This window comes from Mugil cephalus, chromosome 8, assembly GCF_022458985.1.
Source record: "Mugil cephalus isolate CIBA_MC_2020 chromosome 8, CIBA_Mcephalus_1.1, whole genome shotgun sequence".
NCBI classification, from domain to species: domain Eukaryota; kingdom Metazoa; phylum Chordata; class Actinopteri; order Mugiliformes; family Mugilidae; genus Mugil; species Mugil cephalus.
In genome coordinates this window covers 15,198,033-15,222,261 of record NC_061777.1, presented here as the reverse complement: position 1 = coordinate 15,222,261, position 24,229 = coordinate 15,198,033, and the positions used below count along the sequence as shown (strand labels likewise).

General features: G+C 43.4%; 1 protein-coding gene across 3 annotated transcripts in view; it reads left to right on the top strand.

The window, feature by feature from the left end:
• edil3a (EGF-like repeats and discoidin I-like domains 3a) overlaps positions 1–24,229 on the top strand; it is a 103,841-nt gene that overhangs the window by 69,108 nt on the left and 10,504 nt on the right. For all 3 annotated transcript variants that reach the window (XM_047592334.1, XM_047592333.1, XM_047592332.1), the window contains 4 exons: positions 3,600–3,755; positions 4,572–4,716; positions 4,859–5,043; positions 21,908–22,063. In XM_047592334.1, the coding sequence (XP_047448290.1) occupies positions 3,600–3,755; positions 4,572–4,716; positions 4,859–5,043; positions 21,908–22,063 (642 nt within the window). The remainder of the gene's footprint in view (positions 1–3,599; positions 3,756–4,571; positions 4,717–4,858; positions 5,044–21,907; positions 22,064–24,229) is intronic.

The window sequence follows — 24,229 nt, the reverse complement described above, 5'->3', positions numbered from 1 at the left end:
CAGGTTAAATCGCACTGTACAAACATAAAGATATTTATGATTTGCGAATGAAGTTTGAGATCAGAAACGTTTTGATGTTGGAGTTCTTTTCTTTGGGGGCTCATTTTAGTGGGGGCGCCTCAAACGCAGGGTACTGTGCACGCCTGTGAAAAGAAAAGGGTGAAACAGTGAAAGGGGAAGAGTTCATTTCAAACTTTTTTCTTCTGCATCGTTACTTCTCACTGTCTTTGCCGATAAACCAAACTTGGAGGCTACACATCTGCTGAGGCGACACTTTCCGCATTGTTTTGTTTTTGTGCTTTTTAAAAATAGTGCAGATATTTTCATTCCCAAAATATGCACGCAGTTTTGCGTACACCGATCAGCCGCAACATTAGAACCACTGCCAGGTGAAGTGAATAACATTAATAATCCTGTGACAGTACATCGTTCTGCTGGGAAACTTTTGGACCTGGCATTCATGTAGGCCAGGCGAGACCAGGCGCCCCCACCCCGTGGCAGTGACACTCCTTGATGGTTGCAGCCATCCCCAGCAGGATGCAGCCTGACACCCTCAGAAGACCCATGTTCATTATCTGATGAACTGTTTTGGAGATAGAAGGGAGACCTACACAATGTTGGGTAGACAGTCATAATGTTATGGCTGATTGGTGTACATAGTACCAGACAAAGTAATGCTGAAATAGAAAAGCATCATCGCATAAGAATTGTACCAAATTTGATCGAGTTACTAAAACATTTATTTTCACTCATAACAATGTCCCTAAAACTTGGCGTGTTAATATTCTGGCCTCAGTAGTTGGCTGGTGTCAATGGGAGCTGTAGTTTCTTAGCCAGGAATGTATAAATGTTTGCACAAGGATGTACAAGTGAGGTGAATGTCGTTTTTTTTTTTTATTTTTTATTAAGGGGTATTTTTTTAACAGAGGTATCTTCTCTGTAACTAATATTCCAGTGTGAGTCCTGAGGTCTTGGATCTTAGTCAGCTGAGGACTGAATAGGCTCTTGATCCATCACTGGGCATCTCACAGAGCCAGCATTTAACATACACCTCCCAAATTTCACGAGCCACTGCAGTACCAGACCTCTGAACTACAGGGCAAATGCACTTTAAAGGGAACATATCAGAATTATGGCCTTTTTTGACACGTAGTCCCTCAGGAACAGCTCGTGGCTCCCATCCAACTGCGATAAGTACTAATGTTGCCGCGGTGTTAATCCGTGTTTGTCGGTGTAAACTTTATCCACCCCCGTGTCAGTTTCCTCTGATGCCTTTTAATTGGCACTTCCCTTTACGATGACACATGTGAGTGTGTAGACGAGCAGTGTGCACGAGGAGGATGCTTCTGGCTCAAACAAAGAAATGCATCACTATTAGCACTCAAGTGACAGAGGTGCGTTTTCTGAGTGGTCATTAAAAATGTGAAGAATCACCCCAATTACCCCAGCAGTGGCCTTTTAGTGACAGGGCTTCTAATTAGTGCAAGAAGTATCTATCTCTATGGAGAAAGCTGAGAATAGCGGAGAAATGCTGCGAATGAGGAAGAGTGGGTCACTGCGGCTCTGAGCCTCTAAGAGGGGTCCTTATGTATAATTAACCGGATACATTGGTTTAAGTTTGTAGAAGGGAAAAAAAAATATTTAATTGAGTCTCTGCAAATGGAAATTAGAATGAAAATCTAACAGTGCTTATTATACTTTACTCCATTAGTTTCAGACAGTTCAGAGACGTAAACAGTTCTTTTCTTGTGCTGGATCCTAAAGAGCTAACATTCTTATCTGTAATGTGTCCAGGAGACATAGATTGGATTGTTTTCATTAACAATAAAAAAAAAGAGAGTATAGCTTAGCGGGCTTAGCCTTTCTATTTGAGCGTTTGCACTCAAATATTTTACCTTTAAATGGCCTTATTTCATAGCTACTACCTTCTACCATTTCTGCGGCAGAAAATGAGCTCAAGCCCCTGGAATACTTGCCTGAATGCGGTCACACTGTCAGTGGGCGACAGGCCTCCGTTTCTGGAATCGCCTTTAAAGCGCTTCATGTTCCTAAATAGAAATAAATTTGAAGTTTGCAAAGATTAACAGAAACTGGGGCTTGCCTGTTTGCAGTATGACATTAAGTCGTCTCATCTAAACAAAGAGAGCGGTAATGACTGCAGCCTTGAGTCATACACAACTAGCTCGATTCATGGGAGTGATTCACACTCTCTTTTAGTGTGAATGTCTTTTTATTGGTCAGGCCATTCTAGGTTAATGGCCCTTTGCTTAATACTGACACAAAACTGTATTACTGCTGCCTGTCTGTTCTGGAGCTGTTGACGACTAGGCCGCTGCGTTTTTATATCGGACGAACTTCAAATGTCAAAACGTGTTTGTCTTTTATTTTTTCCTCTGAAAAGATAAGCGACTTGGTGTGAAGTTAGTGCCAAAATACTTAATGGATTTACTTTATCTGAAATTGCTACGTGTGTACCTACATTGTTTTTTATTTTTTATTTTTTTTATTTCAGGTAATCGTAGTTAAAACTCACTGTAACAAACAGACAGTGTGTGCGAGCGTGACAGCACAATGTATGAGTATGAACCCTCCGCTCCTTAGTCACCACAGGCTTCTTCATTTTGTCACAATGAAGTGAGCTGTCGCCGGCTGTCGTTGGCTGTCTCATTTTTAGACGCGAGTTCACCAGAATTAGAGGGCCAGAGGCACTTTTATAGGCAACCAGCGATGACAGATTGAAAGCAAAGACTGGAGGAAAAACATGGGATGTGGCATGTGTGATATTACTCACATGTTCTCCCTAACTCCCTGCAGTCTTGTAATTAGACGCAGGCTATTGACATTTTTTGCGGAGGCATGGGTGGAAAAGGAGCCGTGAGCGTGATAGTTTCAGATTCCTTGACTTGATCAAGAATTATTAAAACTTTTTTTTTTAAGCCCTGACCGAGATACAGTTGGTCAGGCTGCCCTTTAGAAGAATCTCTCCTTCAGCTGAATAACTTTTGGGAGAAATCCAGGCTTTTGTGAAGGATGAGTGTTTTTGCTAATTAATTCAAAGACTAGTCTAGCGATACACAATGAAGGACACTTGCAAAAACTGCTCAAAAAAAAAAAAAAACATATCAAAACCCATTCAATGTCTAGCAGTAGAACAGAAGAATAAAAGAAATAAAAACTGCAGTTTTTCCTCAAGGCTTCTTTATCAAAATGACCTGACACGAAAGATCTTAACCGGGTGTGTACATAATGATCCTCCTTTGTGTGCGCTAAGGAGGATCTATGGAAACCATTTATCATTTCCCTCCTTTCTTAGCACGCTCTTTTCCTCTTGGCTCACCGAGCTGCTTTACATTGGCACCGTATTGACAGTCTGCGCAGGCTGGACAGACTGGATGTGGAGCGTGGGGATTGATTAAATGTTCCATTTGGTCACAGACTTTCTGAATAAGATGGATGGCCCTGACAGAAAAGATATAAGGGGGTGAATTGATTCCCGCGACACGCGCGCGCAGCACGGCGCGCTCTTGCGACGTCTGAAACTGAAGCCATGATTTCACGATTTTCACCTTTCTTTTTTTTTTCTCTCTCTCTCTCTTCAGATAAACCTGCAGAGGAGAATGAGGGTCACGGGCCTAATTACCCAGGGTGCAAAGCGAATCGGCAGCCCGGAGTACGTCAAGTCCTACAAAGTAGCCTACAGTGACGACGGGAAGAGCTGGAGAACGTACAAAGTCAAGGGCAAAGATGAGGATATGGTGAGTCGCGCGGACATGGGCGTGCGCGTCCGCCGTCGCCCGTTGCTTCTTGCTCTGTGACACACAGATAAGGACACACACACATCGCACGTGCGCACGCACAGCGACTAGAGACTGCACTCAGTCAAGGACGGAGTGGAGGACATGATGAGATGGCTTTTTAATTAGCTAGCGCACACCGGGCCCATCCTGCTGCCCCTTACCCCCCTCCACTTTTATGAGTTCTAGATTGAATTTTTATACTATTTGGGGATGAACAGCCACCAAATAGGCCACACGGCATTCTATCATTCCTGACAGCAAACCACGGCTGTCCTCTGTTTGGCTGAGCTCCGGAAGACCCGGACCCCCGAACTCCTTCCCAGATTTATTAACGGCGTCTGTCTGGTCTTCAGCGGTATCAACTTCCAACTCTTTTATTGATTGCTTATTTTTTATTTATTTATTTTGTGTGTGTGTGTCTGTCTGGTCAAAACTAGACACGCAGAACACATGACCGTGTGTGCACCCTTCACTCAAATCATTCTGTCATTAATCTCAGGTCAGTTGGATGAAACCCACCAGAAGGTAGAGTGATATAATTGGGGCGCTAATTTAAAACACACCACTGTTCTTATGAATTACTGGCTCAAATGGTGCGAGAAATTGTCTATTTTTCCCTGTAATTCTAGCTCATTGACCTTGAATGACAGCAATTTGTTGAGTGTGGAGTAGACACTGGAGACAGCGGCGGGCAGAGTGTCACGTTATTGCAAGCTGATCCGCCTCGCCGTCCTCCCCGCCCCTGATGCGCTGTCATTTCATCCCTCGCAACAGATTTTCAGAGGAAATGTCGATAACAACGCTCCGTCGGCCAACTCCTTCACCCCACCCATTGAGGCCCAGTTTGTGCGCATTTACCCCCAGGTCTGCAGGAGGCACTGTACCTTGCGCATGGAGCTGCTCGGCTGTGAGCTAACAGGTGAGCGAGCTGTTGTCACCCGCGGACTAATCATCATGAATCACAAATAAACCGTGAATGATTTGAAAATTCACTCCAGAATTCGCCCTCCGTGGTTCATGTTCATGTGCTAATGTAATCTGCTCATTTTTGTTATGTCCAGGCTGTTCTGAACCACTGGGGATGAAGTCAGGCCACATCCAGGACTATCAGATCACGGCCTCCAGCATCTTCAGGACGCTCAACATGGACATGTTCACTTGGGAGCCAGGGAAGGCTCGTTTGGACAAACAAGGCAAGGTCAACGCCTGGACAGCTGGACACAGCGACCAGTCACAGTGGCTACAGGTAAGATGTTATCTGAGCTGAATCAGTTGTCTGCTGTAGGTACTGTAGAGATAAATCAATGTTTTATCGGGAAAACAAACGACAGGCAGTCGGCTTCTTGCAGATATCTGGTTTTGACTCTGCTGGAGGATTAGCTCTTACCTCCCTGGCATAGTAATTGATGGCGTGCACATGGTAATGCATGCCAATGGATTCAATTATATTTCATCTGGAAAGACTTCACTGATGGGTACAGTGTCCATTGTGAATTAAATTATATCTTGAAATCCGTATTCCGTTAGCTCACTCCCAGTGTACTTCTGAGAAACGGCCAGTAAAAGGAAGTCAGTTCTGTTTATTTCCATGCCAGTCTTTGTGAATCCAACACCCCCACATTGCCTCTGCTGGAGACCTTAGCCCTGCCCATCCTTGGCTGCAGTCCAGGCTTTCTATCTCTATGAAACCAGCCGATCTATTTGTTTTCATTACAGTAACCGATGTCAGAACATGTCTCCTGAAAGGGACAAGACGCATCTCTAAGTGGACGCTTACCTCCCAGTCTGCCTGTTTTACAATATGTGAGACTGATGGAGGCTGAGCGAGTTTAGTCGGACTCATCGTGTCCAGTAAGCCCTCGCGTGTGGCCTTGTGTATTGGATTTTTTCCCCCCGTTCTTTTAAAATAAAAGGCAACAAATGTGCTTTCGGCTTCAAACTGGGGAAAGAAAAAGTGATAGCACAGAAGAAATTGCGATGTGGACCGTCTTCTCAGGGAATTGAAGATTAGTGATTTCTTTGATTTCTTGGCCCCTCTCTTGCGCTCTCTCCACGCATGCCGCCTCCCCTAGCCGTGACACAGTTAGCGCTCCGTAGTCATCCAGACCTGTCTGGCCGTTATTAGATTGGCTGGGTCTTGATTCAGACATGTTTTTTTATTACACTGAAAGCTTTTTTTAGAGGGTGACGGCATGGAGTCTTCTATGTGTCGGAGGAGACAGGTACTTAGGCAGGCTCCAGCCATACCAGGGAGCTCATCTAAGCAAAATTGATTGCTGTGGCTAAAGAAAAACTTGCGGCCTCATATTACATGCTGTGCCGGCAGGAAAGAGGAGACGCCATGCCGATGCAGTGAAAGAAATCAATGGCTTCCACTGCTAAGGACCATTCCTGTACACACTGGTGTATAGAATATCTGGCTTTTGAAATGTAGACGTTGAGAGTCGTATACCACAGAGTAATGCTTTACATTTATATTGATAATGTTGGATATTCAGTGATCATCTTTCTTATGCATCCCCATCAGTGCCTTCTTTCTGCTGGTTGCCATGGCAAATAATCGATTCAGGGACTGAATTACTGAATGACTTAAAACCTCAAAGAGTGATGGAATTAATCAGCCTTAATAATAAAGTAAGTATTCCTATAAATCAAGACAGCTGTTCTGTTGTGGGGTGGAAGCAGTGGGAAACTCTTTGCAGACACCAAATAGCATAATGTGGGCTGTTAGATTGATTGGACTGAACGGGACCTTACTTGTATAGCAAACTGACAAGTGATGAGATCAGCCCTAATCACCTTCTCTATCTTGTATTTTTATTTTTTGATGAATTCATTGCCGGTGTGAGTCTTAGGTGGACTTTGGTAACCTTTAAAGAATTCTTTATTCATGGCTCTGGGGTGCTTTAAACCAACAAATAGGTATTTTAGACATACCCCCAATAGTAAATCTAAGATATTTGATGGTTTGTTTGACCAGGCTGTGTGGTTAACACGTTGAGAACATAGCTCTCAGCTGACTAAATACTCCACAATTGATATTCGGTGCCACGGAACACTGTAAGTCAGAACAAAAACACGCAGAGCCGGACCCGTTGGTTGGCGTCCAAGCTAAAGTTATTCTGGCGTGGCAGGAGATAAAATTACACAGGGGGAGACTGAACCAGCATCCTTCAAGATGTTTTCAGGAGAGTAGCTGAAGCTGTCAGACCGAGCTGCCAAATGTTCCAGCTGGCGTAAGCTGATTAGTTAATTATGCACATTAATGTGTCCACGTTGCAAAGAGAAATTGCTGGAGAGACAGTAGCTACTTTTCTGTTTCACTGTGTTCCTCTTAATGAGACATATGCAGGGCAAATCTTCTGACTAGCTCTGCTCGGGACTGTGAAGGGTTTTTTATTTTGCGGTGGATTATGGCACACATGTTTCAAACGAACAAATAAACGAGGTTGCTACGGAGTGATCATGTCTCTTCTTATCCCTTCCGTGGAGTCGCAGTCAACAAGTGAGGCGTCCTGTTGAATTGCGTCTCATGTTGTGGACAGCACTGTGTAGGTTTTTAGATGGAAGAGGGGGCCAGTTTTTTATTTTTGAGGTGATTACATCTCTGATAATATCTTATCCACGAGTATTTTATTTCATTGCTGGTTTTAGATTCTCCTCGATTCTTTAAGTTCCAGAAAAGTCGCTACACTAAAATGGATCACTAACACAATTTACATTACATGTACTACTGTTTCCCCTGAGATGAAATATCTGTTGACTCAACAAGTTACGTACTGTTGTGCATGCATGGCTTTGTGTAGGGACAAAAAAAAACACAAAAAATCCCCAGCATCGCTTCATTTGTAACTTGTTAAATTTCTATCTCCAGCCAGCAAAGGTTACAAAACAAGCTATGAACATTATTCCTTTCCGGTGGTTCATTTGTTATCCACTGTCTCCAAGGTTTTCACACCCAATTATCTCCTAAAAGTGATAAATATGTGTGGCGTGTGGCTCTGGCACCCTGATAATCACCTCTGCCTCTGATGATGCAGAGTGAGCCGGAGCATGTGTGAAAACTTTGAAAGAACGACCATACACCCTATGCAAATAGTGTAATGATGTTTGCACTAAATTCAGCCTAGAGCCAGTGTTGCATATCAGTTCACACTTTGCCTAATACAGTAATGTGGTAGCGGCCGTTCCTTTTTGCCCACTGCAAGCAGTACATTTGCATACACATTAACTTGTGTCATCCTTGGCTGCAAACAGAAGATGTCTGCGATTATTATTATTATTATTATTATTATTATTATTATTATTATTATTATTACTGTCAGATTGTTAGACAAAGTTTTTACTTAATTTCACTAATTAAATCAAAGACATTGTTCTGTCTAAGTCGATGAGGATTGATGCTTACACCGCATTAAACAGATTTATCCTACTTGTTGCTTCTGTTTATTTTGTAGCAAGCGTGGATGCATTTTTTATTTATTTATTTTATTGAAGACTGAGCTATGAATTCACAGAATTAGCCTAACTAATGCGGAGCTCTGAGAGTGGATGTTTGCATAGCCAAGTGCCAAAGAGAAAAGAGTCTAAGGTAAGGAGTAGCATGCACATTTAGGAACAGAAAAAAAAAGTGCCTCTCTGCTGGAACACAAAAGACCAAGGAGAAAGCACAGTGGGTGACTATAAACAAAGACGGTGGAAACAAAGTAAAGAGACACAAGTAAAGTGACCTGTCAGTGACACAGCTGTGATATTGCAGGAGTGCTCAACAGGCTCCTGCTAGTGTTATTACCCGCCTAACACTACCTTATAAGCACTGTGTTTTTTTTTCTCTGTCAGGATATATAGTAGTTTCTCTTCCCGTGTGGCAGCCAATAGGAGCCAGTAGCAGGAATAGAGTGTGATTACTTCAGAAGTGCTTGTGCCCTCGTTCTGAATGATGGGCGCGGTGCATCTCTTTATATTCGGTGCTAGGGTGAAATGTTGCTTGCGCTCCACGGGCGCACATTGTTGGCCCCGGGAATCCAGTTGAATAATATAAACAGAGTGCAACGGCAATAAATGGCTTCGCCTCAAAATTGTTTCTGTCTTCAGTGGCAGGAGTTGGGAATCCTCAGAAAACGCCGGGGACAGAAATTGGGTTGCGGCCATTTGTTTCCTGACTTTGGCTAAATCCATGTGTGCAGTGAATGGTCACTAGAGATGATGAAGCCCAGGGAGGAGGTGGTTGAGCCGCCCAATTCACTCTTTTTGGCTTTGAACGAAGGGCGCCAGATACACGCTCTGACGCTCTGTGTCACCCAGAGACCCGCAGACAAATACATTAGCATCTTCAGAAAAACACTGTAAAGTGGTTTGAGCTAAGTGGCAGGGAAAGACCCTCTGCTGCTGCTGGCATCGTGGCATCAGCAGGTTTTTGTCAGCTTCCATTCTTTCAGCTCACAGCCCAAAGCTTCACACATCACCTCTGATGTGTGTAAACATTGTGACATCCTGATGGAGCTTTGCAAGGTAGTGGTTGATGGTCTTCACGCCGTTTAAATCTCTAGATCTGATCCATATCTGGAAGAAACTGCCCTGAAATAAGAAGAAGAAACCATTAACTGCTTCAGTAACACTGAAGCAATGGTTAAGAGTCTTTTAGAGTACTGTGGGACACAGACGCTGTAAACTTTGCACGTTGCCTACAGTGGTGTGAGGCATTTGTACTTGTGCGATTATCAGTCTGGCTCGTTCTGCAACGATGCCACCCAAACACTAGTCAGCGCTGTGTCTATTTTGCCAGTTGGGTTAATAATTGTTTCTACTTCCTGCTTCGCTTTCAGCAATAGACAAGACGTACAAATGTTTGTATCGCTGTACCTCCTCAGTTAACCATCCAAAACAATCACTTTAGAAAATTGCGGAGATGAAGCAGCCAGAGATTCCAAAGAAGCATGCTACTACCAAACAGAGCAATTACAGCTCTTGCGGTCTGCATCGTTGTGGCATGTAGTTGCATTTCTAGGGCCTGCGTATGCCCTGCGCTGTCGTCAAATTGACACAGAAGCCTAAACCGCCTATTAGTGGTGGACAAATGTTGTCACTCACTCAGCTGAGCACCTCTTAAAGATTTGCATACTGGAGAAACCCTAGGATGGTTTGAAGGATCACTGGGAGAACACAAGTCAGTATCTGAGGAGCAGAAGGTTGAAGGTGAGTGCGACCTCGTCATGTTCAGGCAATGCACCGAGCAAGTTGCACTTCGAATGGACACAACCCAACATTTGAACTGGGAGAATCAGCCGTGTGCCTTGCATAGAGCCCTTCCTGTCTCATTAATCTCAATGTAATGGCAACTGAACGTAATCGTTGATTTGGACTAAAACGTATGAAGCAGATTTGCATCTTTATGTGGATCGTGTCTGAAACAACACGGTAACCAAACAGCAAGGAGAAATCTGTTCATGCATTCAGAAACTCAGTCCATCAAACGGCCACTGATTACTGCCTAGTAAGTCACGAGGAGAAGTGAATGAGGTAGAAGCAGAACAAGACACACTCGAGACTGAGTCAAACTGAAGGACTTGAGTATGTTTTGCAGGGAGCAAACCTTAAATATATTTTGCCAAGAGTAGTATTAATAGATTTCTATTTTAAATGTGGATTTCATTGTGCTCCCATACAAAAAAAAATAATAATGATACATACCAGGGATGGCAACCACTTAATCTGTCTTTATCTTATGGAATACATAATATATAGAAATCTCTCTCTCTCTCTCTCTCTCTCTCTCTCTCTCTCTCTCTCTCTCTTTTCCTCTCTCTCTCTCTCTCTCTCTCTCTCTCTCTTTCTTTCTCTCTCTCTTTCTCTCCATATATATATCAGGACATGAAGTTTTAGGTTTGTGGCAGCTTCTTATTCTGCTTCATTTAAACATGTTGTCGAAAACGGGACAGTGGTGGACAAGGTACAATACCTCATCAAGTTTTACATCTTTAACTTCTTTATTAATGCTTATTAACTTCTGTAGTTTAATACTATGCTCGAATTTACCAAATTCTATTAATAGTGTCGAGCTACAATGTCACTAATTAGCAATTGTGTTTTTGTTCGGCAATGTTCAGGAATTGAAATAAATACTGTTACACATTGGTGACTTTTTCGTTTTATACAGCAAAATAATCCGTGTCCACATATGAGGACACTTTTTCAAAGATGATGCTTAGCATTTGTACTTCTTAGGTGCTACTAATCTCAAATACCTTGGCGAAATCAAAAATGCATATCAAAAAAAAGTTCCGGTCTCTGGAGGTCAAAGCCATTACACAGAAACTATTCTCCAAAGTTAAAACAGCAACTCTGCTCCTGCGCTCCCTGTGTCCCAAATACTTCTCGTGTCATCAGTTTCTGTTTGAAGACATGTTTAATTTAACAGCGCAAATTCAAATTGTTCTTGTGATCTTGAAGCTCATGAATTAATATCTTAGAAGTGAGCGACTCCACCTGCCTTTCCAGTAGTCCGTAAAGTGTCACTTCACATAGAGCATTGTCCCGTGTGGAGCGGTGGCTGGGAGGAACAATAAGTAGACGTGATGCTAGATTGATTCTTGCTCAGTGCCTCTGAGCATACATCTGATGTAATCAAACTGGTATTATCATTTCACCAATTTCGCCGAGCAAAGCTTCCTAATCAAATTGCTACCTCAAATACAGCACTGCCGACAACAAACTCTGTTTCTTTTAATCAATAGAATTAGCCGAGTGTTTGTTTCATCCACCCACAGAGGAGAATGGCTTAAATTTGTCCCGCTGAAACTCATCTCTTCTTGAGTGTTTACGCGGCGATGATGGAGTGTGTCCTTTTTAAAAACCGACAAGCTGCCTCGGAGAGAGTAAAGGCGCCGTGGCGTGAAAAGATTGCAGGGCATTCTGATTTTCTGGAATAGCAATGATTGTGTCTTTATTTTACCAACAAAAGACCAGTGCTCTGAAATGACTTGCATGAGTAGAATGGCATCAAGAATGTATAGAGAGGTTTAAGGGCAAATCGTCTTCCTGCGCTCCCTCCTTGATCCCTCTCAAATGCTCAGAACCAAGAAGAGGATCCTCCAAAGTCTCGCATTTTGATACCGTCATCCTACACTGATCGGGTCGAACCTAGATAAAAAGGCACTTCTCCCTGCAGGTCGGACTATTCTAATCACACTCTTTATTTCACCGGCTGCGCGGCGTTTTATCATTATTTGTCCTACAACGCCACGCACAAAACCGAATCAATAGGAACAGCACCTGTAGCCACGTTTTCTTGCTGAGCTAATTAAAGAAACAGAACGCTACAGGGCCAGTGTATCTAATTGGTTTCTGCTGCTATCGCTGATAAGCCCACAAGCCTTCGGATGCAGCGCTGAAAAAGGTTTAAAGTTCGGGTGATTAGGTGTGACAGTGTTAATTATCCAAAACAACGCAGAGAAGATTTTCATGTTCATAGCTTAGTCAAGCATTTGTAAACACACACAGACTGTGAATCTATTAATGGCATCCTATTCCTCCTTTTTGTTTTTTATTTCCCCCCACCCCACCCCAACTTGTTGACAAGATCTGAGTTATGGCACTGACGCCCGCTGATGCACATCTTCAAAGCCAGAATAACAGATGACCATGACTGCAGATCCCTCTGCCAACACTAGCTTCAGCAGATGTGCCAGCTCACATTCAGAAAGGCGAGATCCAATTTGCGGCTGTGTAGCCATGAACATTGTGTGCTTGATTACAATACTTGGCAAGCTTTTTGACTATGGAGGAGGCCGTATGGGGGGGGGTTGTTGTTGTGAGCCGTTATCAGACTTCTACGTAGGAGCCTGTGAAACGGGGCCTATATATCTGATCCCGAACCGCTGCGTCTCCAGCTTAAGATTCCCATGTACTTTGAACAGCCGCAAATAAAGTATGTCGGTTCCAAAACGTCCCCTGAAGCTTCTGATAATTCCATCATCTTGAGAACATTATACGAGAATTCGAGAAGATTCTTAGAAAGAGTCCAGACTAATTTGAAAACATGCCCGATGTAAATTTCATTAAGGCATTATTGTCGGAGCCTCATTTTAATCCTGTCCAATGTGGCTCTTTCTTTGCTCTATTTTCTTCAAGTTCCCTGCAGCAACTATGCTGATTCAATTAGCCCCCAAATGAAGTTACGGGAGGGATGGTAAATCCATCTGCTTCTCTAATTCAATTGGGTGGTTTTTAGTGTTCCCTCCCTCCAACACCATCCTTAAATGCGCAGGTCTGGAGCCTGAGTAATGTTACCCTTTTATTTTCATTATCCGGGGAAGCCATCTTATCCTTCAACACTACATCCTTATCCTCATCTCTTTCTCTCTGCCTATGTCCCCCTCGCTCCCTCTCAGCCGACGCGGGATGCCTTTATCTGTTTCATCTTCGGATGATTGATTCATGAGTCTGCAGCAGCACCTGCTATAATCGCGGGATCTGCAGGAATTGTCAGGAGCGAGGATGCGAGATCTTAAAAAATCAGTGCACAGCCATACATTTAAATCAGACATCTTTATGCTGCTCACCCAGGAGAGAATGGGCTGCACTTAAGGAGCACATGGCAAATACCTCACTCAGAATGGTCCAATTTCTTAATGTGTTTTAATGCCGGGTAGCTGTCGGATTACACATTGTGAGACATTTTTTTCTTATTTTGTGGTTGCTTTTTATTGCCTCAGATGCGCTGCTTTTTTTCTGCTACTTGTGCAGGGGTGCGTGTTAGGTTGTGTGCGTACGTGTGAGAATTTGACATGAATATTTTATGTACTGCGTGAGAAGGAGGGGAGCGGAGAGAGGAATGAGGAATGATGAGCTGTAAGTGCAGCAGTTGGAGTCGTAAAGATTTTTTTTTTTTTTTGACTCCAGCCTCTTTTTTGCAGGACCTTTTAAACTTTTTATCATCTTTACCAGAGTGGGAAAACCGTACGTTAGGCCATTAAAACGTTTCACATTTGCATAGTGTTTCGACGGAAAGCATCAATTACATCCTGCATGAATTACAGATTTGACTTGAGTCAAGATCACACATGGAGACAGGCTGCTAGATTTTATCGGCGAGTTGGTGTCCATCAGATGTCTAGTCGCGGTGCGCATTAAACAGGGTGTGAAATTCCCCCAAGTCCTGTCCTGGTGCACTGTCAATGCCATTTTTTACGCATATGATCCGCCTCCCTCGCTTCACTCATCCTAACATGGCGAACATCTGGCCGGTTCTGCAGATCCTGTTCTCCTTGCTTTAATAGCTCTAAATGATGCAGACCACCATGGTTGATTTCCTTCCTGTTCCTTTTGCCATGGCCAATTCCCTTCGTCGTTTCCTGCAACCGTTTAGACTTAACTTGACATGCTGAAGTGAGGCTCCATCTGCTTTATGGCTGTGTGCTCTGAGTAGACCATTACAGGCCTATTCAGGTAGTAATGGTTAGGCTTTAATGTACTGGCATTGATGAAAGCCTGCCTTTCTTTTGGAGCAAAGAATAGGGATTAAGTAATAATGGGACGGCCTGAGTATGCACCTTCCATTTTAAAGTTATTGTTAAAATGTTACAGTTTAAATGATTGAAAATCTTACTGGAAAACAAATAGCAGACCGTGCAGACATTTGTCTTGCAGGCCGTTAAAGGGGAGAGTCATTTTTCAACCAAAATGTAATTTTACACCAATCAAGCATAACATTATGACCTCCTACCTAATATGGTGTAGGTTCTGACTCATTGGATAATGGACATCAGCCTTCTGAGGGTGTCCTGTGGGTCTTATTGGGGGCCTCTGGTGGTCGGGCTTGTTCCAGTGCACCCCCACAGATACTTGATTTGGAGGTCAGGTCAACACCTTGTTCTGTTGTTCATGTTTCATGCGTTATTCCTGAACCATTTTTGCACACGTGTCTGCATCCTGTTGGGTATGGCTGCTGCCATCAAGGACTGTCATTGCTATGGGGTGGGGGTGCCTGGTCTGGCCTGGGGTCTAGGAGGGTGGTACATGTCTTAGTAACATCTCCCAGCAAAACATTGTACTGTCACAACATGGTCAATGTTATTCACTTCTCCTGTGAGTGGTTTTAATGTTGTGGTTGGTCGATGTATAATCCAGTTCTCAGTAATGCCGTCTGATTTGAGGAATGAACATGCCTGTATGTTTTACTGATAACACAAGTCGAAGTGTTTGCAGCCTTGCTTAAATGCGACCATTAGCATTCAGACAGACTCCCTAGGACATTGCTAGTGCGCTAATGCTTGGCAAGCGATATTTACCATGGACCACGTCCATCATGTAATTTAACTTTTCAGCATAACATTTGCTTCAGCACAGTTGGATCTGTGAGAGGGAAATCGGAAGGACCACCAAAGTTATTAAAGTTCTTCCCCATCATCCTGATGGGGAAACGAATATCTGTGCTACATTTTATAGAAATCCCTAAAGATGTTTTTGTGACATTTTCCTTAAGCACTGTGAATGTAATCATGATGGTTTGCAGAGCGATTATGGTACATCCTCTGGGAGGTGTATGTTCATAAGATTTTGTGACATACCATCTAGTAGAAACAGCCCACAGTACATATGGAAATTATGGTCTGGTGGCGGTAGTAGGATTCATCTTCAGGGAAACAAACATTGCCACGCTCAGACCCTATCTGCTAGCATGGTTAAAATATTTGATCAGGCGACAGGGTTGTTTGCACTAAGCCTGACTGTGAATATATGCAAATTCTAGCACAATTTTAGACGGAATGAGAAAGAAATTAATTTCACTTACATGCAACATTGCGTCATGTAAATATGCTGGCATGAAGACTCGAGAGAAGAGCCACAGGACGGACGAGGGAGGATTTTTAATGCACAGCGATGTTTGTGCCATGTGTAACTGTTTGGCTCCCGGATTTGTGCGTTTTGCAATTCATTGCGAGTCAACGTGTAGCGCTTCCCTCGCATTCGTAGCCCTCCATCAATTTGGCCGCAAGATGTGCTCTGACCAGCCAACCAGCTGACTCCTGTAATGTACTGCCAAAGCGAGTCATCTCGATCTGTGACAGCGACATCTATTCTCACGTCAGGACGCCGCGTGCCACGTGAAGATGTTTCTTTCAGGCGACCAGATTCGATTCCACATTTAGCACTTTAAGAAAAAAAATAATAAAAAAATCATTGTGTACAAGTCACATTTCGAAAAAAGAGAAACTGTTCAGTGCCACACTGACCAGCCTGTGATGTCTTCCCTCTGTGACATTGCCTTTTTCCATGCCCGACACTCCGGGGCTACTTCATACTGCCTACACACCTTCCCTTCACTGTGTGAGAGCGCAGCAGGCATTTATACCTTTTGACATCCCACCACCCCATGAGTAAACACCAGCCACAAAAGGTGTTTGAGAGGAGATTCACTCCGTGTGTGTGCTGGGTGCAGGCAGCATATGTGCCTCACAGGGCCCGTATTTAAATTAGTATTACTTTCAAACACAGCTCTGGGTCTAAGTTGCTGCACGGAGTCTGTTAAATTGTAGACTTTGATTCCGCTCAGCGAGGATTACCGAGAGAGGCTGTGTTTCGCGATAGATCATGATCACCTACTTGCTCTGCGTAAACAGTGGTGCAACATTAAGCATTCATACAAATTCTCTATATCTCTCGACGTTCAGACATGAGTGGTGTTGCTTTTTTATTTTACCATGGGGTCTTTCCGTGAGGAGTCTCCCTGTTCTCTCCCTGTGCCTACGTGGGTTCCCTCCGCATGCTCCAGCGTCCTCCCACAGTCCAAAGACATGCTCGTTGGGTTTTATTGGCCGTTCCGAATTGGCCGTGGGTTTTTTATGTGTGTGTGTGTGAAGGGCCGTTTGTCTGTTTGTGCCGGTCCTGTGATAGACTGGCAACCTGTGCAGGGTGCAACCCAGACCCTGTGACCCTCTAGAGGACAAGCATTTACAGATAATGAATGAATGAGCCTTTTACCAAAGGTCTAGCTATCTTGTGAGCAGTGAGATGGGAGCTGTGTTTCTTTATTTCTTATCGTAAGGAAAGAATGTACTTTTTCCGTCTGGTGGAAGTGGAGAACTACCTCCCAGCCCACCCACCCACTCCTCTTTATGCAGCCTGAAAGTATTAAGGTGTATTAAAATCTGGCCCTGAGTGAACTCATAAGAGACTTTCCTCTCTTTTTTTTTTCTAAATTGGCCTGCAGCTATTTATAATCAGCACTCTAGATTTTACATATTAATAAGTCATTATGGTTCTTTGTCTAACAGGTTGTGCTTATGAAGGGGCTGCAGGCTGTTTGTTTGCTACAGTAATGAAAATACAAACAAAACAAATGAGTGTTTGGCTCTAATTTATTTCAGCTGATGTAATTGCTGAGTAAGGCCGCAACTTATTTGATATCTTTTCATTTTCACTTTCATGGCTCTGCAGCGGCAGCACGCCTTCGCTCTGAAAATATGTCACGTAACGTTTTTTTTTTTTTAAGCTCAGCGAGCCTCAGACCAGCGCTTCATCTTATGAGAAGGGTTTAGCCACCTCACCTCTGTGTGCAACAGCCCATTTTTCAACGCAGAAAACTATCGTGACCCAAACAGGCTTTTCTTTGCACTCAGCAGAGAAGCGCTGTACTCAGTCAGCCATCTGTCTGGACAATATCTGCCCGCAGCATTATACCTCGTACCTGTTTTTCGCAGTAATTCCAGTCGTGCTTTTTGGGTCATGTATGGCGGCTTTTCTGCTTTGGTATGTGCCATGTAATATTATGTTCAGATAGTAAGCAGATCTGATTGAACATGGAGAACATCATGTCAGGTCACCTCCCCTGGAGCCCATGTGCTGGCTCCCGCATTCTCCCGGAGAATGGAGGCTTCATTACCTGGTTGAAATCAGTCTGATTAGATATTTTTTTATATATATATATATATATATATATTTTTTTTTTTTAATTTTTCCCCCCACAAATTTAAATACCTTTAAATACACATTAACATAATTGTAACATATTATAGTAAAGGGATAAATGGAGAGCGAAGACGTTACCGCCACCCTAGTGTTGCACATGTCTGATAGTAGTTAGAGGGTCCATACTTTGTCTCTCCATCAGTTTGGGGTCCTTGACCTGAAAAACGCTGAAGAACCCTGGTGCACATTGCTGTTTGTTGCGAACACTGGTGCACTTTGAGTAGCACCTGCTGCAGTGAAAAGTAATTTCCCCTTGGGATTAATGAAGTAATTCTGATTCTGATTCTGAACGTAGCTCTTTATATGGACTCTAAATAAAATTCAATAACCAAACCATACCCAAAACATCACTCAAAATGGAATTTGTTTGACTTTGAGCGTGGCTGTGGCTCTGCCGGCTATGGAGAGACGGATCTGGCAGGAACATATCATGAAGAGTAGAAAAAGAAGAAGCTATTTCCCCCTGATGACACTGAATTCATTCAGTTGTAAAAGATGGCCCTGGCCACATTAATTCAGGCTCCAAAAGCACTTGAAAACAATATCGGATCAAGTGTTAATATAGCCTATTAGGCACTAATATTTTCCTCTTCATTGGGTTATCAATGTGTTACACTACCCTTCTCCGTACACTTCAAAATTCCTTCCCATCGGGGCTACATCCGATCTGAGTGGGTGCCTTTGTGGAAAACGAATGTCCACGTGAACGCAATCTGTGTCATTCACAATGCTTGTGTTAAAGAACCTAATCTAATTTTAAATGATCCACAGAAACATATTCACAGTTGTCGTAGGTGACTGCATGAGTCACAGTCTGTAGCTTGTATTCTCGTCCTTCGTACGGTACGCGAGATTCATGCCCGCGCCCTGTGAAAGCGCTGAGACAACACGAGCCTGGAGGAGTTAAAAAATAAATGAATGAAGAGCTGACAGACAGTCGCTTTGATTTCTCCTGTGTGCTTGCGCGGCGCATGGAAACTTGCGCGCTCGACTGTCAGTATGCTCGACACGTGGAATGGAGTTCTTCATTCTTTCTTAATTATGTTGCATGTTTAATTTCCTCTGAGTAAACGCTGCCTGAGCTATCCAACGTGATTCTTATCTCAGCGCGGTCTTGGCCCTCTGAGAAGCCTTCACGGACCTTCTGATGGTTTAGCATGATAATGATTCTGCATCGTGGTCTTGGGGAGCCAAGGACATTCACGCTCAACGTGATTACATGAATTTTACATCGTTATGGATTTCAGCGGATGCTTAAATAAACAGACTGGCCTCGGGTTTATCAAGTATTTTTCTAGAGAGAGGAGCAATGAAGCATGACATTTTCATTTTCTTACTACGGCTTTAAGCTTTAACGATAGCTGCCCCGTTGTGTGATTGATGGACCACAGTCATGTCTTCCTCATTGCTCTCTGAGTATCGCGCCATTCTGACTTCTGCACTGTGAATATACAGAAAATATGCATCTCTGGAACAAACACATGAACACACTTCCAGCTGTAAAGATTAAATGAGTCAGTTAAATCGCTGCAGCTGGAGGGGGAATGTCGGCGGGTTGCTATGTATGCATGCACTGCGTATATAACATCAGAAACTGGGCCTCATTTGGCTCCTTTTAAAGCCGCCGTTGGCTGCATTAATCTCTTTATCCTGCGATGGCAAAGCCACTTCAAATGGGGACATGAGATTTACACACCAACTCCTGTCTTAATGAGCAGCAGAGATAAGGGTTTGTCTGGCTGAAGCGCACGAATGTCGCCTATCCCCAAGTAGAAATGGGTAATTCACCCTGTCTCCGTGCGGATGTGTTGTTGTATTTGTTGCAAAACTGCAATCTGAGATCAGCGCCACGTGATCCTTATTCTGTGATCTCAGATGCAGCAGGCAAAATTCTGGAATTGATTATCGTGTTTCGTTCCTTTGTAACATCGATACCGCGCGCATCCAGAGATTGCTGCGAAGAGTTCACACTCCTAGTTCGTCTGGGTTAAAAGCTTCTGGAGAGGGGGGCGATGAGGCTGAGAATGCGATGGGAGAAAGAAAAGAGGGTGGGGGCTGGAAGAGAGGCCTTGCTTTAACAAGCTTATCTCGCTCCCTAATTCAGTTTGGGCCATCAAAGTGTTCAGAGGCGGCGTCGCTAGGAGCGGTCGTATTTTTTGACCGCTACCTGTGACAGCAATTACAGGTTCCCCTTCAAGCATGCCTTTGTTTTGGTGGCAGGCTTCGACTGCTCGGGTAGAACGAGATTACCTCAGTGTTCTGCAACTGGAGTATAATCAAAGCCCCACAATGCAACGTGTCACGCCCCTCTGAATCAACCAAACAGCCCTCGCCGCCATTTCTTTTTGGCCCCCCTTCATCCCGGCGGCGTGTTGTGGCGTTATTGTCATTTTAACAGAGCTGTTGTCTAAACGTATTCATATACATCACAGCACAATATTTCACAGTGCTGGCACAGCAGCATTCGGATTCGGCGGCGAGCGCTACATTACACAGAAAGGGAAGCGGACGGAATTCATTTAAAGGCAAAACTTCATGAATAGTGCATTTGCAACAAATGAAGCGTGCACTGTGCAGCATCTGCATAAATGCATACCTGTAACCACAGCGATGCTAAGAGTTGAGGTGTGTCTGCATGTAAACTTCTGCCCTACTTTCTTTAGCTCAACGTTTCACAAATGGAGAGCCGGGTGTTTATCCGCTTGGACGCCTTTTAAAGAGTCAAGGGTTTGCTTTGTAGCTGCTAAGGCATGGCTTTGTGTACATGTGTGTCAGGACCAAGGTCTATTTCTGCTTATGTGCACAGCAGGATGTCAGCGTTTAAGAAAGCCTCAATAATACCAAGGGAGCAGTCGTCCAACTTAGAGTAGCTGGGAGAGAAGAAAAGCTCTGAGAGATGAAAGGTCCCCCCCCCCCAAAAAAAAAGATAGTTTTGGAGTTTGTAACACACTGCAGGCAGCAGAAACGGGATGTAGAAAGATGCAGTGCAGTGATCTGCAACACGTCAAGACCAGGAGGAGGTGGAGGAACGGAACTGAACCTGTACCTCACGCGTTGGTTGTTTGCTTTTTTTTTTTTTTTTTTTATCTACAAGGTGCCTTATTTTGTTTTGTCAGAGCGTTGTGACACAGTATACAGTATGTTGGCCTGTGACCAGGCCAATTAGTGTGATGTATGGTTGTCTCGGTGTGGTGTACAGCATATTCAGCAAAGGAAATAAATCTCTGTGCTTACGTTTCCCTGGTGCGCTCGCTGTGCTTCTAAATTTTGCCAGAGCGAAATGCCAAGTCGAACCCAGTTTTTCTTCTCGTACAGATGGCAAATCTGTGCTGCGCTGATATATGTGAAAAGTATGACAGTTTTATTGTGACATTTAGGCTATTAATATCACCGGGAAATGCTATTAATTATTTACCGTCTCTCTTTTCACATTGTTATAAAATGACAATCCTTCCGATACAGTTGCTCACATGAGTAGTTATGGAAATTTCCTACCTTTAATTCCTTTAAAAATCGTTTGAAGATACTTTATAATACAACATTTGTTTCTCACATCACAGTATATTATTCATTTTACATAACTCCTACAGTTGAAACACGTTTCTTGTAGTATGGCTTGACCATTTTTAGATGTAACCACAGAATATTTCTCCATCCACGCATTTTGGGTCTCAGCTTAACTCAAACCAACGGTGCTGAATGCTTTTCGAAATAACAAAGCATAATTGGACACTAAAGTGTTGACAAAAGTAACATTTTGCTTATTTAATGGCACTCTGCCGCAGTAAATTGTTTGCAACAAATGAGTTCCTATTAAAAATTAACCCAAATGGAGCAGTGTGGGTCTCAGAAGCTGCTGCAGCGTGCAATTTCTGTTTTGCTGAGGCGAGGTTGTGGACTTAGCCTTGTTGTTCAATATCCTGTGAATAATTGAAACTGACTTGACTTGCACACAGTGTCTTTATTCAGTAAGTCCTATGATGACATCAAAAGGAAAGAAAAGATGCTGACTAGAATGTGAAAATGTAACACGTCTGACACTTTTTTCTTTATTCACTAGCTTGAAATTTCTTGAGCCGCTGAATTTACCGTCCTCCGCTCTGTTTGTCTCGCTTTCTCTGCTTCTCCTTCGCCTCTCTCAGGTGGACCTGCTTGTGCCGACCAAGGTCACGGGTATCATCACCCAAGGAGCTAAAGACTTTGGCCATGTGCAGTTTGTCGGCTCATACAAAGTTGCCTACAGTATCGATGGAGAGCGGTGGAAAGTTTACCAAGATGAGAAACAGGGGAAGGACAAGGTAAGCTGCTTTCACATAATGACTTTGATATTAACGTCTGCATAACCAGACCAAATGTTTGTTTGTTTGTTTGTTTTCTTTAAATGCAGTGGAATAGTTTGGGGACGGCTACTAGTTTGAGTTGTGGGAGCATTTCGGGTTGACAGCATCCCGACAGAAAAATACACGTGAATGGGAACAACCCTGAAATAGAAAGCGGCAAATGTCAAAAAGACAGGTATCAACTGTGGAAATGTCCATTTTGGGAGCTGTCTGGTCCTGCTTTCTACTTCCCTTTAGCATCGTCTTATCTGCTGCCCAAACTGAACTCGCCCGCTCCGTCCCTATTGCCTCCCTCTGGTTTGGGGATCAGATAAGACCGTTCTGTCAACCTGGCCTGGCCAGTGCGGGACTGAAAATCTTGTTTGCGGCCCTTCAACAGAGTACACATGTCCATTCCAATCACCCACGACAGCAGAGACAGTGTAGAGCTGCAGCCGCCGCTCTGCTGATATCAGGAGAGCTGCAGGCGCAGGGTTACAGCTAGAGCTGAAGCCTCTTGTCTTTCAGATGCTGGTGTCAGGAGAGGTAATATTTACTTTTCTCTCTTGCTGTGTTATTGAAAGATAAGTCGTTCTTATTCGTGTAATGCTGATGCGTTGCCTATGGAAATCAAGAAGACAAATAGTGCAGTATCTGCAGTTTAACATGCTGGATAATTTGTTGGTTTAATCTGTTGTTGTTGTTTTTTTTTAATCTGTTGAACATAATTTTAATTTGTTTATTTTTCCAGGATTTACAATTAGCATTTTTTAGCATTTGAAGCTTGAGCTTGAAGATATTTGCATAAATAAACAACCGTTTTTATTTTTTTATTTTTTTTAAAGCCCAGCTGTCAGAACTTCGTTGCTTAATTCGGACTTGTAGTTGCGCGTAATATGTTGGGACCAGGTCGAACAACGTGCACAGATACTCTGAATCTGGCCTCCTTATAATACACTCAGATTCACAGAGGACACGTTCATGCTCGAGTAAAGTGTTTTCTTGTCGTTTTGTGGTTCAGCAACATCTCACACAAAAGCTGTTTTTTGTTCGACTCCAGTTGCCACGCCTTCGTCTATTAACAAGAACTTCTTCCGTCTAAAAATAAAATCCCCACATGAAGGCATTGCTGGGCTATTTTCTGGCAACTTAAAAACCTTTAGTTATTAATTTGCCGTCATTTCATAGTTCACTTTCAGATCATATACCTCGCGGTCTGAGCGCATAAAAACCTCAGCTATATGTTTGTTTCCTTGTAAAAATTGATTCTCAGCAGTTCGTAGGGTTGTGTGTTAACTCCAGCAGCCATTTCTAAATTAGATTTTCTTAAAGAAAGACTTTTATTCTGTTCGAATCAGAGCTATAAATCTGAGCAGCAGTTTATTAAGGAAAATAACCGCACCCTGTTCATGCCCATGTTGCAGATCCAATGCAGCCTCCATAAATATAGGATCTTTTTTTAATTTATTTTTCATTTCTGCACTTCAGCATGCTTTCCACTGACATAACCTGGATACTAGGAAGCAGAGGCCTTCTTAAGTCCACCTCTGAATGCAAACACAAAGGGAGAGAAGTACAGGTGTCATCTCCCTATTGCATTTATTTTTAAATCTCATTTTGAGAAGAAAAGAACTCCAGAGCACAGCACTTTTACCCAGCACCACGTTTATTTTTAACTGTCTTTGTAAATCAAATGCAATTCCTCCCTGTTTTATCATTGCTGTTAAATTCAGAACCAAGGGCCGGCATTCAATCTGACTATGTGGGCTCTGTATTAGAGGGCAGGCGTGTTAAGCAAGACTAGTGAATATGTCAATCAGTCTGTCCCTCGACGGAGCCAAGTGGCTGTTCAGATGTATGCTTCTTCAAGGTGTTTTCCCCCTCCAGTCAGCTCAAACAACCATTAATGTTAGAGGACACATTTGGCTGCTGGATTCCCCAGGCTCCTCCTGCCACACCACAATGCCCGACTTGGCAGGGATATACTGCGAAAGTGCGTGTGTGTCTGGTTGGAACACAGCGGTAGAGGCTTGTAAGTATTCTTCTCAGCTCCCCCCTCCAGCTCCTGTGTGGCAGAGTCTGCAGGCAGTTAGATCTAGATTGAGAGAGGAGGCTCTGTCAGAATACAGATGTTGTCAAAGCAGG